Below are 17189 nucleotides of genomic sequence, written 5' to 3' on the forward strand. Positions count from 1 at the left end.
AGACTCAGAGTCCCTCTCACGGTCTCAGGGTCACACTGCAGTGCTGGGGTATCTCTTTCCACAACCGCACCACGTGTGGATGGTGGAGTCAACCTCTTGTCAGAAAACAGCACACACCTGTAATCCCAGTACTTGGGAGGCTGAGTTAGCAGGATCATAGGTTTGAGGCCAGCCTCAGAAATTTAGGGAGGCCCTTAGCAACTTAACAAGACCCTGTTCAAAATAAAAATATATTTATTTATTATAATTTTTTGTACTGGGGATTGAATCCAGGACATTCTACCTCCAAGCTACACCCTTAGCCCTATTTTTTATTATTTATTTTGAAACAGGGTCTCACTAAGTTGCGGAGGGCCCCACTAAGTAGCTGAGGCTGGCTATGAACCTGGATCTTCCAATCTCAGCCTCCCAAGTACTGGGATTACAAGCATGCGCCACCACGCCTGGCCAGAGAAAAATATTTTTAAAAGGGGCTGGGGACCAGGCCTGGTGGTGCACACCTGTAATCTCAGTACTTCGGAGACTGAGACCAAAGGAATGCAGGTTTGAGGCCTAGGCAACTTGGTGAGACCCTGCTTCAAATTTTAAAAATAAAAAGCCAAAGAGTTGGGCGTGTAGCTTGGTGGTAGGAAGCAAAGAACACAGTTCTCTTCTGGGCACGATGGGGTCACTGGGTACATGTTTCTGGAATGAACGAAAGGAACAAACACGTGAAATCTGGGATGACTCCATTTTTATTGTTAGGATTTATCTGCTTTTGAGAGACGCTGAGGGTTTTGAAAATCGTCTTTGGAATCTCATTTTGGCTCAGAGCATTTGTGTCCTGCCTTCTGTGCTAGAGCAGGTCTTGAACAATAGTGATGTCGTGTGAGTGAGGACCAAAAACCTGGAGCAACTGCTCAGGGGGAAGAGAGACTGGAGCCAGAGGTGATGGTCAGGGTGCTGGGTCCTGGGTCTAAGGGACGAGGGCTGGGGAGCAGGGAAGGGAAGAGGACAGAAGTGGCGTGGATGTTCACTGGCCCCGAATCGTTTTCCAAATCCAGTCATTGTAATAGCACAGGTTGGTGTAGACACCTGGGTAGCCAGGCATGCCGCAGTGCTCCATGCCCCAGGAAACGAGGCCCTGGAGTTTCCCGTCACACACCAGCGGTCCTCCAGAGTCACCCTGAGGGAGGCAGAGAGATGGAGGGTGGGGAGGGAGGCCGGTGAGACACCAACATCCTGCCCCGGCCCTGATGTCTCAGCCCTCCTCTTCAAGGAGTTCTGCACTGAGCACTGAGCTGGCCATGGTGGCACCCCTGTAACTCCAGTACTTGAGAGGCTGAGACAGGAGGGTCACAGGTTCACAGCCGGCCTCAGTAACTAACTCAGCGCTGTTTCTTTTCTAGTCTCTGTGCAGTGGCCACTGTCCCTTGGGTCTCACAGGGCTTCTCCATCTTTGCTGGATCTCCAGAAAACTGCGTGTGTCTCTCTTCCTACCTTTCTGACTCTGCCGCCCTCAGAGTCGGGTTAGATCTCCAGAGGCCCCAGTGCAGTTTTCCAAATCCCCACGTGTGCAGACACCATCCATATACTTCCAGACTACCGCCTCCAAAACCACTCTAAGGAATGTTTTCCTGAGCATGCCTATTAATCCCAGTACTTGAGAGACTGAGACAGGAGGATCAGAGGTTCGAGGCCAGTCTTGGTTGAGAGACTGAGACAGGAGGATCAGAGGATCGAGGCCAGTCTTGGCAACTTAATGAGACGCTTAGCAACTCAGCAAGAAGCTCAGTGTGTCTGCCTCTCTCCCTCTCTCCCTCTCTCTCTCTCTCTCTCTCTCTCTCTCTCTCTCTCTCTCTCTCTCTCTCTCCCTCTCTCTCTTTCTCTCTCCTGGTACTGCAGATGGAACCCACGGGAATTCTACCTCTGAGCTACACTCCCAGCCCTATTTTATTCTTTTATTTTAAAAAAGGGTCTCGAGTGTGGTGGTGCACGCTTGTAATCCCCATGCTTGGGAGGTTGAGACAAGGAGGATCACACAGGTTCAAAAGCCAGTCTCAGCTACTTAGACCCTGTTTCCAAATAAAATATAAAATAGTTTTGGGAGTATAGCCCGGAGGTAGAAAGCCTCTGGGTTTCACCCCCAATACCACCATAAAAAAAAAAACCTGAAAAAAATAAAAATAAAAGTAAATTAAAAAGGGTCTCACTAAATTGTAGAGGCTGGCTATAAACCTGCGATCTTCTTGTCTCAGCCTCCCAAGTACTGGGATTATAAGTGTGTACTGCCATGCCTGGCTAGGACTCTGTTCCAAAGTAAAAAATTAAATAGGGCTGGGAGTGTAGATTGGAGGTACAGTGCTCCTGGGTTCAATCCCCAGTGCCAAAACAAAACAAGACATATTATTCCCATTAGACAGATAAGAAAACTGAGGCACGAAGGGGCCAGGCAGGGTGGCCTGGCTAACACAGTCTCTCTCCTCTATGGGGTGTCACTCTCTGGACAATCTCCACAGACGTTCCTGCTGCTGAGACCCTTTGGTACTGAAGCCCAGCCCCAAATAACCCCCATCTTTTAGCACTGAGCTGGGGCCTCACCTGACAAGAGTCCTTCCCGCCCTGGGGGACCCCGGCGCACACCATGCCATTCGTGATGGCGCCAGAATAGGCCTTCCGGCACTGTTGCTCAGAGATGATGTTGACGTTCACACACTGCAGAGCCGTGGGGTACCTGGCTGGGGGGATCAAGGGGTCAGTGCTGAGGTCACCTCTAATAAGACCACAGAGGCCAGACTAGAGGCCATCCTCCCTCAGACCCAGGGGTCCAGCCCCAGCCCTCCTCCCTCAGACCCAGGGGTCCAGCCCCAGCCCTCCTCCCTCAGACCCAGGGGTCCAGGCCCAGCCCTCCTCCCTCAGACCCAGGCGTCTAGACCCAGCCCTCCTCCCTCAGACCCAGGGGTCCAGGCTCAACCCTCCTCCCTCAGACCCAGGGGTCCAGGCCCAGCCTCCTCCCTCAGACCCAGGGGTCCAGGCCCAGCCTCCTCCCTCAGACCCAGGGGTCCAGCCCCAGCCCTCCTCCCTCACACCCAGGGGTCCAGGCCCAGCCCTCCTCCCTCAGACTCAGGGGTCTAGACCCAGCCCTCCTCCCTCAGACCCAGGGGTCCAGGCTCAACCCTCCTCCCTCAGACCCAGGGGTCCAGGCCCAGCCTCCTCCCTCAGACCCAGGGGTCCAGGCCCAGCCCTCCTCCCTCAAACCCAGGGGTCCAGGCCCAGCCCTCCTCCCTCAGACCCAGGCGTCTAGACCCAGCCCTCCTCCCTTAGACCCAGGGGTCCAGGCCCAGCCTCCTCCCTCAGACCCAGGGGTCCAGGCCCAGCCTCCTCCCTCAGACCCAGGGGTCCAGCCCCAGCCCTCCTCCCTCACACCCAGGGGTCCAGGCCCAGCCCTCCTCCCTCAGACTCAGGGGTCTAGACCCAGCCCTCCTCCCTCAGACCCAGGGGTCCAGGCTCAACCCTCCTCCCTCAGACCCAGGGGTCCAGGCCCAGCCTCCTCCCTCAGACCCAGGGGTCCAGGCCCAGCCTCCTCCCTCAGACCCAGGGGTCCAGGCCCAGCCCTCCTCCCTCAAACCCAGGGGTCCAGGCCCAGCCCTCCTCCCTCAGACCCAGGGGTCTAGACCCAGCCCTCCTCCCTCAGACCCAGGGGTCCAGGCCCAGCCCTCCTCCCTCAGACCCAGGGATCCAGGCCCAACCTCTTCCCTCAGACCCAGGTCCCTGCACCCGGTCCCAGGACGTCGGCATCCTTACTGATGGGGCTGGATGTGGTCCCCCAGCCTGACACTCGGCAGGTCGTCCCGGGGCTGGCACAGGACGAGGCGAGGTCGATGGTCCGCACGGCCCTCCCCAGCCTCACTTTCTTCTCCAGCCGCAGCAGCATCAGGTCGTTCTCGTGGGTCCGTGAGTTGTACTGGGGGTGTGGCACCTGCCGGATCACGCGCAGCACTTGCTGGGTGGCTTCCCACCGCCTCAGGTTGTGCTTGCCCAGGTATACGTAAAGGATCCTGCCCGGAGAACCCCAAGAGTACAGCAGTCACAGCCTGGCCTTGAGACTCCGGCTCCCCCTCCGGCGCCGTTCCCCTCCCGGGTGACGAGTTCCCCTGAGTCTAACTCACTTCCCTCAGACTGTGGGAGGAGCAGCTCCTGGACTCTGTGCTCTCTCGTGGCTTGGGTACTTTCTCTTTTAACTCAACCCCACCTGTCCCTCTCTTTCATTTAGGCTGTGCATGGGTTCCTGGCGTGGGTGTAAGGTCACGGCTGGAGTCCTTGGCTGGATTCTAGCATCTGTTAAAAGTTCTTACACTTTGAGCTCTAAATGAGACCCTGGACTCCGACTCGAGGGTCTAGATCAGAACTGATATTCTCGAGTGGGTTCCATATGGTTCTATCCTGGGCTCTGGTTTCTAGATGCGTTCAAGTGTTGGCTCTAGGCTAAGATCAGGATTCCAGATCAAATCTGGATGATGGCATACTGTCTGGATTCTCACGTGAGCTCTCAGTTTTAGGATAAGCTGGGGGTTCCATTTTGAGCTTGGCATTATGACTTGAGTTTGGGGTTCGAGATTCTACTGTGAGCTATCAGTTTTCAGGTAGGTGGACCATTCCATCTTTTAGAAATGCACCCGGGGCTAATGGATCCAGGACCCTGATTTGAACTCATTTGGAGGTTGAGCACTGGGCTTTTTATTTTTATCTTTCGTATTATAAATGTTTTATTGTATTGGGTATTGGACCCAGGAGCATTCCACCTTTGAGCTGCACTCCCAGCTCTTTTAAAATTTTTATTTATTTATTTATTTATTATTTTGAAACAAAGTCTCATTAAGTTGCTGAGGGTGGTCTCAAACCTGAAAACCTCCTGTCTCAGTCTCTCAAGTTTTGGGATTACAGGCATGCACCACCATGCTGGGCCGAGTCCTGCACTCAGGGTGCTGAGCACTGGGTTGAATTCTTGATTCTAGACCAGTCTCTGTTCTGTTCCAGACTGAAGGACAGGTCATAGTCTGGATTTTGGCTTCTAGACTCTGGCCTGGGCCCTTTGACCTCAGGAAGAGCTCTAGTCTCTAACCTGGATTCAAGATTCTAGCAGCTGGTTTTTACTCTGGGCTCTCTGTTGTGCTGAGCTGAACTTTCAGACTTGAAGTTCCAGACCGAACTCCAGTTTCTGGCACTGATCTGGTTGTAGGCTCTAGCCTAGACCTTGACTTCAAGGTTGGGGGTCTAGATTTTAAGCTCTGGACTGCTCCAGAGCTTCACATTCTGGTATTTAAGCTCTGAGTCTAGGGGAGGAGGAGGGCTGAGTACGAGTTCTTGGGTCGCTCTGGAGACTGGGCCTTAGCCATAGCCATCAGTGTTCCCCCAGCCAGGCACCCCACCCATCTGCGGCAGGGGTCTGGGTTCTGGGGTGCTCTGGCAGGAGTGTAGACTGTGAAATAAACCTTGGATGTGAAACAGGCTCCAGGTTCAAACCCTATTCTTAAAGTCTGTGTTCCAGCTCTAAAATGGGTTCTGGGTTTGTGTCTAGACTGCATGTTCTAAACCAGGCTCTGGGTCTCTGGTGGGCTCTGAGTGGGGGTACGTAGACCGTGCTCTGGAATAGGCAACTTTCTCTTAGCCTCCAAGCAGAGGTTGGCTGCTGGGTGGATGTCCAGGTTATGTGTTAGGTTCTAAGCTGGCTCATGGGTTCTAAGCTGCTGAATGGTTTTCAGAATCTCAACTGAGTTCCAGATTCACAGCTGGAACCAAAGCTATTGTTGTTGTTTTCATAATATTTATTCTTGTATGTATCAAAACTCATACTGAACAGTGAGTTCTGGGTTGCAAAAGAGGATTAATCTTTTATACCTGTGTACAAGTCTATCCACAAGTTAAACACACACACACACACACACACACACACACACACACACACACACGTGCTACTGAAACTATATTCTGAACTATGTCTTTCCTTTTAAGCATTTCTCTAGACCCCAAACCAGGACCCATCAACGACACTGGGTTCCACAGAGGGTTCTGCGTTCTCGGCTGAGCTCCGGGCTCTCGACTCTGGGACTCATTTGGCACAAGCCCAGGCGGGGAGGGAGGGGGTCACTCACGGGCGGGTGCAGTGAGCAGCAGTGAGGGCCCACTGGTCTGACAGCAGGATCCCCCCACAGAAGAAGCGACGCCTAGCACCTGCCATCAGCGCTGCCTGCCATGGCTGGGAGTTCTGGATGCAGGTGTAGCCGCCAATTATCTTGTTATCATTCCCTTGGCTCTGTGCCACCGCTAGGGGCAGACAGGAGGGGGTGTCGGTGAGTAGCTGCCCTCCACCCCCAGGGTCTAAACCCTGGATCTCCTACCGCCCTCTGCTCCACTCAGTGTGATATATATCCAATGCGCGACTGACACCCCAGTGCAACCGGGGCGTGTGTGAACCCTCCCCAAGTCACTCTCATGATACCTATTATGATGCCCATGGCTCATCCGCAGCTTGGCCACAAGCACCACCCTGCCCCCACTCTCCTTCAGTTTGTTTTATCTTTCTCTTTTTTCTCCTTTCTTCCTTCCTTCCTTCTTTCCTTCCTTCCTTCCTTTCAATTGAACCCAGGGGCATTCTACCTCTGAGCTGCACCCCCAGCTTTTAAAATTTTTAATTACGATCTGTAGAATGGGCAGCCGCTCCCCGGGGTCGGGCTGGGCAGGTAGCCGCGCGTCCGAGCAGGCTCCCGCCACGGATCTCTGGAGGGCTTCGCTAAGACTTGCTGTTCATGGACGCTAACCTGGGAAACCCAAGACCACCTCGAATCGTAGCCTGGCTCCCCAGCTCATCCGGAGTCTCTGGACTCCTCACAGCGTGACGCGCCATCACACAGAGAACAAGCACCTCTCAGTAGCTGAAGTAAATAAAGTTTAAATACTGAGAAAGCAGTGTCTAAATCAACAAAACAAATACATACCAGGAACCAAAACACATCCTGGTACCTCGGCGGAACCCTGAACTTGAACAAGAAGAACAAAGATCGGACACGGGACCTGCTGCAGATACAATCTGACCGCGGACCAGAACGCTGAGCCGCGGGCTGCTTTGGCAGCTGTCCAAGGAGCTGCCTGCCCGATATTTCCACGGCAAGATAATCCGGGAATAAAAACGGACTTAGGACCGCATCCTAAGCAGCGAGCAGCACCCACCAGAACTCTGTCTGCCCACCAGCGACCGGATCACATCGGCACAGAGACTCACACGGATTCCTGCACCAAGACAGGTACCTGAGGGCGCCCTAGTAACTGGGGTCCTAGCGTGTGCGCAGTCGCAGTCTCAACCCCCCACCACGGGCTCAAGCCTCAGAGCACTCTCCTCGCGCATCCTGCCTGTCCCCTACTAGTAATCAGTGCCTGTACACTGCCCTCCTAAATTGGAGCCTGCTTCTGTGGCTAACCCCTGCCACCTTGCCAGAGCCTACCCTCCAGGCTGCAAAAGCACTGGGAGACCCGGAAATCTCCTTGGGGCACCCCCAGCCTCTACGTCCCGCGGGACGCAGAGACCATTGCTGGACACCGCACACTGGACCCTTGAGCACCTACCCTGCACCCCTGGCCCACCGCGGGGTATTCCCAACCTCCTGGTAGCCAGATGCTTAGTTCTAAGTGAGAACACAGCTCAATACACCTTGGAAGAACATACCAGCAGCAATAGACAGCTGCACCCACTCTCACTAGGGTCCAGTATTAACAGCGCATCCAGCCTGCACTCTTGGAATAGGCAGAGCTCTGGCAGTAAGTGTGGCCACCCAGGAACCAGCATTCATTTGCCCAGGGCACATCTTGGGACCACACCGGCTAGCCCAGCTGGAATTTCCAGAGACACAAGAAAATCCATCGGGCCACAAAATCTGCTCAGGACCTCAGGGGGAAGTTCCAATTACACTTTAGTCACTCTCCACCCCTGCTGTAGGGAAGCACAGGCTGGAGGCGAGGGTGGTGAGTGCAGATGTGCTGACCACAGGTTAGAATTTCGCAGAATCTGTGAACTGTACAGAATCAAATAACAGTGAAACCAGACACCCGGACACATAAACCTAAAGCAGCTAAAGGAGAAAAAGGTGTCCAAACACCTAGAGTGACTTAAGAAGATAAAAATAGAGTACAAAGAAAACTAAGAGACATTGGACGGTATCCTGAAAGCTACCAAGCAATCAGATACGCACATATTATATGGACCTGACCCCATATGCGTAAATAAGGAGGACTGTTTGTTTTACTTTTAATGTGGATGTTATGTTTTCTTTTGCTTTTAAAGTGCTTTTGTTTTAGTATGGTTATTGCTGATTTCTTTTTTTTCTTTTTTTTTTTTTTTTCTTCTTTTAATCCAAACTTCTCTTACTTTAACTTGTTGTTTTATATATATATACATTGGATAGTTTGCCTTATTTTTTTATTTCACACGGCTGCTAGTTCCTTTTATTTTATTCCTCTTCCTTTTTCCTCTCTCTTCCCTTTTCCTTCCTTTTCTTTCATTCTCCTCCTTTGATTGGTTTACCTTCCTTTTTCTTGGATTACATAATAGTCTTGGTATCTTGAGGGGATTCTTTTTTTTTTGTTGTTTTTTTTTATGTCTGTCTGCTCCTACCAGCATCCCTATTTACAAACCTTCCCACACTAACCTACATACATTTCCCCCCCAAAACTTTTCCCCATAATATACCTCATGGTTTAAAACTCAAAGTATTTTTTATATCCATAACTACTCTACTAACAACAAGAGTCCTAGTAGTTAACTCTCTCTCATTCATAGCAAGTTATTACTTTATCATACTTAAAGTCCTTCTCAACCTAACATATCCTCCACCTAATCTGACTCCTTTACCCATCACCCCAGCTCCTCCCACATCACCCACTTTCAACACTGGAAAGGCTCAGCTGACTGGCCGATACTCCTAAACTCCTAATATTAAGATTTGACTAAACACATTACTCACGAACGATGGGTAGAAATCAGAAAAACAGGACAGAGAACACTATAAATATGAGAACCAGGAGTTATGAAGAGACAGCAGAAATCACGAATACTGACCTACTAGAAATGCAAGAAGGGGAGTTCAGAATCTTGTTGTTCAATATGATGAAAGGTTTTAAAACAAGTATAGAGGAGGTTAAAGATGAAATAGAAACACTAAAAAAGAATCAGAAAGAGGTCTGGAATGAAATGAAAGAGGCAATAAGTGAAATGAAGACAGCAATAGAAAGAAACTCTGGAAGATTAGATGAAATGGAAAACAGAATATCAATATTAGAAGACAGTACATCCCAAACCGAAAACACAGTCAGCGATATACAGAAATCTTTACAGCAACAAAACCTAAACATCCAGCAATTATGGGATAATATGAAGCGCCCTAATTTACGGATAATAGGCATTGAGGAAGGGATAGAGGTACAGACCAAGGGCATATGTAATATCTTCAAGGAAATAATCTCAGAGAATTTTCCAAATATGGAAAGAGACTTGAATCTTCAAGTACAGGAGGCATACAGAACTCCACTGAGACAGGACCAAAGAAAAACCACTCCACGCCACATAATAACCAAATTGACCAGCATAGAGGCCAAGGAAGGAATCTTAAAAGCAGTGAGAACAAAAGGACAGGTGACATATAGAGGCAAAACAATAAGAATCACCCCAGACTATACAACCCAGGTCAGGAATGCTAGGAGAGACTGGTACGACGTGATTCAGACCCTGGAAGAACATAACTTCCAGCCCAAATTAATCTATCCAGCAAAACTACTATTCAAGATCAATGGGGAAGTCAAAGTCTTTCAGGATAAACAGAATCTCAAAAAATTCATGAATTCAAAGCCAACACTAGAGAAAATTCTTAAAGAAATAAATCATAAGGAAGAAAAAAGAAGCAGACTCCAGAATCAGAGAAGAGAGGAAGTTAATAAGTGGGCCATTTAAGTAAAGAAGAAAGATCACAACACCCAAGAGTAGACAGAACACAAAATGGCAGAAAACAAAAAGCATATTTCAATAATATCACTTAATGTCAAAGGACTTAACTCACCAATCAAAAGACATAGACTGGCAATGTGGATTAGGAAACATAATCCAAACATATGCTGTCTGCAAGAAACTCACCTCACAGCCAAAGACATTCACAGGTTGAAGGTGAAAGGATGGAAAAAGATATACCATGCCACCAGTGACCGAAAAAGAGCAGGGGTAGCAACCCTGATATCCAACAAAACAGACTTTAAAATAAAACACATCAAAAGAGACAAATCAGGGCACTTCCTTTTATTAAAAGGAACAATACACCAAGAAGATATAATGATAGTAAATATTTATGCCCCAAATGTGGGTGCAACCACATTCGTAAAACAAACCCTTCTGGACATAAGATCCCAAGTAGACCCAAATACAATAATTCTGGGAGACTTTAATACGCCTCTCACACCACTGGATCGATCTTCGAGGCAAAAGATGAGTAAAGATGCTTTAGAACTAAAGGAAACCATAAACCAAATGGACCTAATAGACGTTTTCAGAGTATTTCAACCAGGAACTACAGAATACACTTTCTTCTCAGCAGCCCATGGAACCTTCTCCAAAATAGATCACATCCTGGGACACAAAGAAAATACCAGCAAATTCAAAAAATGTAATATAATCCCATGCATCTTTTCAGACCACAATGGAATAAAAGTAGAAATCAACAACAGGAAACTCGAAAGAAAGTATTCAAATTCATGGAGAATGAATGATACACTACTAAATGACGAATGGGTAAGAGCAGAAATTAGGGAAGAAATAAAGAAATTTATGGAAACAAACGAAAACAGAGACACAACCCACCAAAACCTATGGGACACCATGAAGGCAGTACTAAGAGGAAAGTTTATCGCATTGAGTGCCCACATAAAAAGGATGGAGAACCACCAAGTAAAGAACCTAATGAAACAACTCAAGGATCTAGAAATTCTGCAACAATCCATTCCCAAAGCCAGCAGAAGACGAGAAATCATCAAAATTAGAGCAGAAATAAATGAAATAGAGAACAAAAAAACAATTCAAAGAATCAATAAAACAAAAAGTTGGTTCTTTGAAAAGATTAATAGAATTGATAAACCCCTGGCCAACCTAACCAAAAGAAAAAGAGAATCAACTCAAATTACCAAAATTAGAAATGAAAAAGGAGATATCACCACTGATAGTGAAGAAATTCAAAACATTATCAGAAACTACTTTAAAAATTTATACTCCAATAGATTTGAAAACCTGGATGAAATTGACAGATTTCTAAACACAGTTAACCTTCCTACACTCAACCAAGAGGACATAGCAAGCCTAAACCAACCAATAACAACCAAAGAAATTGAAACGGCAATAAAAATTCTTCCACCAAAGAAAAGCCCAGGCCCAGATGGGTTCCCAGCTGAATTCTACAAAACCTTCAGTGAACAACTAATACCAATACTTCATAACACGTTCCGGGAAATTGAAAGAGATGGAACTCTTCCAAATTCCTTCTATGAGGCCAGTATCACATTAATCCCCAAACCAAATAAAGATACCTCAAGAAAGGAAAACTACAGACCAATATCCTTAATGAACATAGATGCAAAAATTCTAAACAAAATACTAGCTATACGCATTCAAAACTATATCAAGAGAATAATTCATCACGACCAAGTCGGTTTCATCCCAGAAAAACAAGGCTGGTTCAACATACGCAAATCAATACATGTTATTCACCACATAAATAGAACCAAGAACAAAAACCACATCATCATAGCAATAGATGCTGAAAAAGCATTCGACAAAATCCAACACCCATTTATGTTAAAAACACTGCAAAAAATTGGGATAGAAGGAAAGTACTTCAACATCATCAAGGCAATATACTGCAAACCCAAAGCCAACATTATATTGAATGGGGAAAAACTGCAAGAATTTCCGCTACAGTCAGGAACAAGACAAGGATGCCCACTTTCACCTCTCCTTTTCAATATAGTCCTTGAGACTCTTGCTGCAGCAATCAGACAAGAGAAGGAAATCAAAGGAATCCACATAGGAAGAGAGGAAGTGAAATTATCCTTATTCGCAGATGACATGATCCTTTACCTGGAAGACCCAAAGAACTCAACCAAAAGACTTCTGGAGCTGATCGACAAATTCGGCAAAGTCGCAGGTTACAAAATCAACCTAAAGAAATCAGTGGCCTTTCTTTATGCCAACAACGAATCCACAATGAAGGAAACAAAAACAACAATTCCATTCACTATAACCTCAAAACCAATAAAATACCTAGGAATAAACCTAACCCAAGATGTAAAAGACCTCTACAACAAAAACTATAAAACATTAAAGAAAGAAATAGAAGAAGACCTTGGAAGATGGAAAGATCTCCCGTGCTCATGGATAGGCAGAATAAATATCATCAAAATGGCCATTCTGCCAAAACTGATCTATAGGTTCAATGCAATTCCCATTAAAATACCAGTGACATTCTTCAGAGACCTAGAAAAATCAATCATGAACTTCATATGGAGAAAGAAAAGACCTAGAATAGCCAAAGCAATTCTCAATAACAAGAAACACGCAGGAGGCATTACAATCCCAGACTTCAAACTATACTATAGAGCAATAGTAGTAAAAACAGCATGGTACTGGCACAAAAACAGATATACTGACCAGTGGATTAGAATAGAAGATACAGAAACAAACCCACACATCTTTAGTCAATTAATCTTTGACAAAGGGGCCAAACACATACGCTGGAGAAAAGACAGCCTTTTCAACAAGTGGTGCTGGGAGAACTGGCTAGCCATTTGTAAAAAGATGAATCTAAACCCCTATATCTCACCTAACACAGGAATCAACTCAAGATGGATCAAAGACTTAGAAATTAGACCTGAGACGGTGAAGTTAGTAGAGGAGAACATAGGTTCAACACTACAACATATTGGCACAGGCAGTAACTTTCTCAACAAAACCTCCAAAGCTCAGGAAATTAAAGCAAGAATAAACAAGTGGGATAACATTAAACTAAAAAGTTTCTTCTCATCAAAGGAAACTATCAATAACCTAAAGAGGAAGCCTACAGAATGGGAAAGGATCTTTACCAGCCACCATTCTGATAGGGGGCTAATATCCAGAGTATACAAAGAGCTCAAAAGGCTCTACACCAACAAAACAAACAACCCAATCAAGAAATGGGCAAATGAACTAAATAGACACTTCACAAAAGAAGAGATACAAAGGGCTAATAGATACATGAAAAGATGTTCTTCATCACTGGCCATCAGGGAGATGCAAATCAAAACTACACTGAGATTCCATCTAACCCCAGTGAGAGTAGCAAGCATAAAGAAATCAAACAACAACAAATGCTGGCGAGGATGTGGGGAAAGAGGAACTCTTTTACACTGTTGGTGGGAGTGCAAACTAGTTCAGCCACTATGGAGATCTGTGTGGAGATTCCTAAGAAAGGTGGGAATAGATCCACCATATGATCCAGCTATACCACTCCTGGGTATCTTTCCAAAAGGGTTGAATTCAGAGAAATACAGCAACATATGCATACCTATGTTCATAGCAGCACAATTTGTAATAGCCAAAATATGGATCCAACCCAGATCACCATCAACAGATGAATGGATAGCAAAACTGTGGGAAATACACACAATGGAATTCTATTCAGCCATAAAGAAGAACAAAATTTTATCATTTGCAAGAAGATGGAAAGCCCTGGAAAGCATCATGTTAAGTGAGATCAGCCAAGCACAGAAGGAGAAGATACACATGTTTCCTCTAATATGCCCAAACTAGAAAACACAAAGGATACCAGTAGGACCCCAGATATTAGAGGGGAAATACTAGCTAAGTTTTAATGGAAAGATAGGAGAGGAGAAAGGCCGATCTTGATTAAGGAGCATCTTCACCTGAACATGTGTAAAATTATGAATAAGACATGGTTAACCTGGCCAACCATTGGTGGGGGGGGGGAGAAAACGGGGGCGGGGGGAGAGGGCACCAAATATAGTGTAAATGTATACTATTTATGTTCAATAAAAAAAATTGTTAAAAAAAAAAAAAAAAAAAAAAAAAATTTTTAATTACTTTTTACTATTATACTTATTATTATTATTATTATTATTATTATTATTCGTTTGTGGTCCTGGGGATTGAACCCAGGGGCATTCTACCTCTGAGCTAAACGCCCAGCCCTATTTTTTATTCTTTATTTGGAAAAAGGGTCTCACTAAGTTGTGGAGGGCCTAAGTAGCTGAGGCTGGCCACACACCACGATCCTCCTGTCTCAGCCTCCCAAGTACTGGGATTACAAGTGTGTGCCGCCATGCCTGGCTCTTTATTTTTTATTTTACCACAGGGTCTTGCTGAGTTCTTGTTAAGCTGCTGAGGCTAGCCTCCAACCTTTGGTCTTCCTGTCTCAGCCTCCTAAGTACTGGGATTACACCCAGCTATTATTTACCCTTTTTTTTTTGGGGGGGGGAGAGTAGTGGGGGATTGAATCCAGAGGTATTCTATTTCCAGGCAACTCCCCCAACCTGTTTTAAGTTGCATAAAACAGGTGCTTGTTAGTTGCCGAGGGTCTTGCTAAATTGCTGAGGCTGGCCTCTAACTTGGGACCCTCCTAATGCCTCCCGAGTACTGGGATTAAAGGCGTGTCTGGCACCATGCCAGCTCCATGAATACTTTTTATCCTCACTTCTCACAACGTGCCCCGTTTCCCTCCTCTCCTTGGTCCTCCCGAATATATCCAAGGAGCTCCCTGTCTCCTCCCTGGTCTCCCGACTCAGTGTGACCCACCAGGATGCACATCTGGCCCCATGCTTCCTCCGTCTACGGTGAATGAGCTTGGCTGTGAACCTCCCACCCCCACCTCCTCCACTGTGCGCCATCTTCCCTGTATTATTTCTCCCTGACACGGTCAGGGAGAATCATGGGGTCCTTCATCCTGATAGGGCCCACCCAGGACTTCAGAGTTTTTCCTTATTTCTTTTTCCCTTTATTTCTCATTTATTTATTTATTTATTTATTTTGGTACTAGAGATTGAACCCAGGGGACTTCTACCTCCAAGCAACACCTCGAGCCCTTTTTATTTATTTATTTTTTAAACAAGGTCTCGGGGTTGAGTCCAGCCTCCAACTGCGATCCTCCTGTCCCAGCCTCCAGGTTTACTGGGTTTACAGACATCCACCCGGCTCCCAATCCTAGGTTCATTTCCCCCACCTCCCATAACCCCATCTCTCCCCAATCACATTGCTTCCTGGTATCGGCGCAACTCAGAACGGCAGCTGGAGCCAGCACCCTCCAAACCGAAACCTTGTCCTTTCCCAGCGGGCCCCCTCTGGGCATCCTCACTGGCCAGAACCCTTCCCAGAGCTTCCCGGTCTCCAGGGGCCCCCCTTACCTTACCCGGGGCTTTGCGCTTACCTCCAGCCAAGACTTGAAGAGCAGTCAGCAGAAGAAACATTCTGGGGCTGGGGGTCAGGTTCTGGCAACTGCAGAGAGAAAGCTGAGAGCCAAGGAACCACAGCAGACCTAGAAGCTGAAAGGCAGAGATGGGGAGAGCCACTCACACAGAGACCCAGGCCCCGGGAGACGCGCAGGGAGTTCAGAGACCCAGAGGGTGGGGCCGGGCTGGGCGGGCGGCGGGAGGAAGGATGCCAGCAGGCCGAGGTCCCTCTCGCTCCAAGTCTAAAACAAGTAGGGGTGGCGTCTCTTCCCCGTCACGCCAGCAAAGCCTTTTATCCCTGGTCTGGGCTGCTGGCCCTGCCCCCACCCCCCTGCCACCCTTCTGACCTTTTTTTTTTTTTTTTATTGTCTAGTTTTCATTCCAGGATTCTCTGCTGACCAGAGAAGGAACCTGTTAAGGAGAACCCGCCCCACAAAAGATGCTATGATCTAGAAGGAATCTGGGACCGGTGACCCTGGGGCAGGACAGGCAGGGAGAGGTGCCCGGGACCGGCTGGTGGATTTGGTGGTGGAATGGCGAAATCCTCAGAAGAAGGTGCTGGGAGGGGCTCGGAGAGGCAGCTCCGGAAGAGCACCAAAGGCTGGAGATGCCCAGGTAGTAAGACGTGAAGGCAGGGATCAGAGAGGGCACAGCCGGGCGTGGTGATGTATACTTGTAATCCCAGCATTCGGGAGGCGGACACAGTTGGATTGCGGTTCGAGACCAGCCTCAGCACATGCCTGTAATCCCAGTATTCAGGAGCCGAGAAAGAAGTGCAGATTTGTGGCTAGCCTCAGCAACTTGCCACGACCCTGTTTCAAAATAAAAAAATTAAAACGGCTGGGGGTGTAGCTTGGAGGTAGAATGCCCCTGAGTTCAATACCCAGTATCAATTAATAATTTTTAAAAAAAGGGAAAAAGCCGAGTGTAGCGGCTGGAATCCCCGCATTTAGGAGGCTGAGGGTTCCAGGACAGCCTCAGCTACTTTACTGAGGCCCTTTGCAACTCAGTGAGACTCTGTTTCAAAATAAAGAATAAAAAAGCAACAGGCCTGGGGGTGTAGCTCGGAGGTACAGTGCCCCTGGATTCCATCTCTAAAACTGCAAAAAAAGAAAGGAAGAAAAAAAGAGAAAAGAAAAAAAGAAAAGGAGAGAGAGGCATGGGGATGCATAGAAAGACGGAAATGCAGAGAAGAGAGGCAGGAACCACACACGTAGGTGCACGCGCGCATACACACCCACGTGAGAAGCAGTAGTGAAAGCCGGGCGTGGTGGCGCACACTTGTAATCCCAGTACTTGCGATTACTGAGACCTGAGGATCCCGGTTTGCTGACAGCCTCAGCTACTTAGTGAGGCCCTCTGCAACTCAGTGAGACCCTGTTTCAAAATAAAGAATCAAGCCGGGCGCGGTGGCGCACGCTTGTAATCCCTGTGCTTGGGAGGCGGAGACAGGAAGATAGCACAGGTTCGAAGCCAGCCTGGGTGGCTTAAGAGACCCTGTTTCCAAATAAAAATATAAAAAATAGATGTCTGGGTGTGTAGCCCAGAGGTAGAAGGGTTTCCAGGTACCCAGTACCACAAAAAAAAAAATTAAAAATAATAATAATTAGCCAGGCATGGCGGTACACACTTGTAATCCCCGCGCTTGGGAGGCTGAGACAGGAGGATCGTGCAGGTTCAAAGCCAGC

The 17189-nt window shown here is 47.5% G+C and overlaps 1 protein-coding gene across 1 annotated transcript; it reads right to left on the reverse strand.

The window, feature by feature from the left end:
• Positions 1–1012: 1012 nt before the first annotated feature.
• Positions 1013–15519, reverse strand: KLK14 (kallikrein related peptidase 14; the record flags this gene model as incomplete). The annotated part of the gene is made up of 5 exons (XM_080702834.1): positions 1013–1165; positions 2581–2717; positions 3784–4037; positions 6132–6303; positions 15480–15519. 5 exons carry the CDS (start codon positions 15517–15519, stop codon positions 1013–1015), a joined length of 756 nt encoding a protein of 251 aa, XP_080558960.1.
• Between the last annotated feature and the right edge of the window lie 1670 nt (positions 15520–17189).

The sequence above is a fragment of the Muscardinus avellanarius genome, assembly GCF_963383645.1.
Source record: "Muscardinus avellanarius genome assembly, chromosome: 10".
Taxonomy (NCBI): Eukaryota; Metazoa; Chordata; class Mammalia; order Rodentia; family Gliridae; genus Muscardinus; species Muscardinus avellanarius.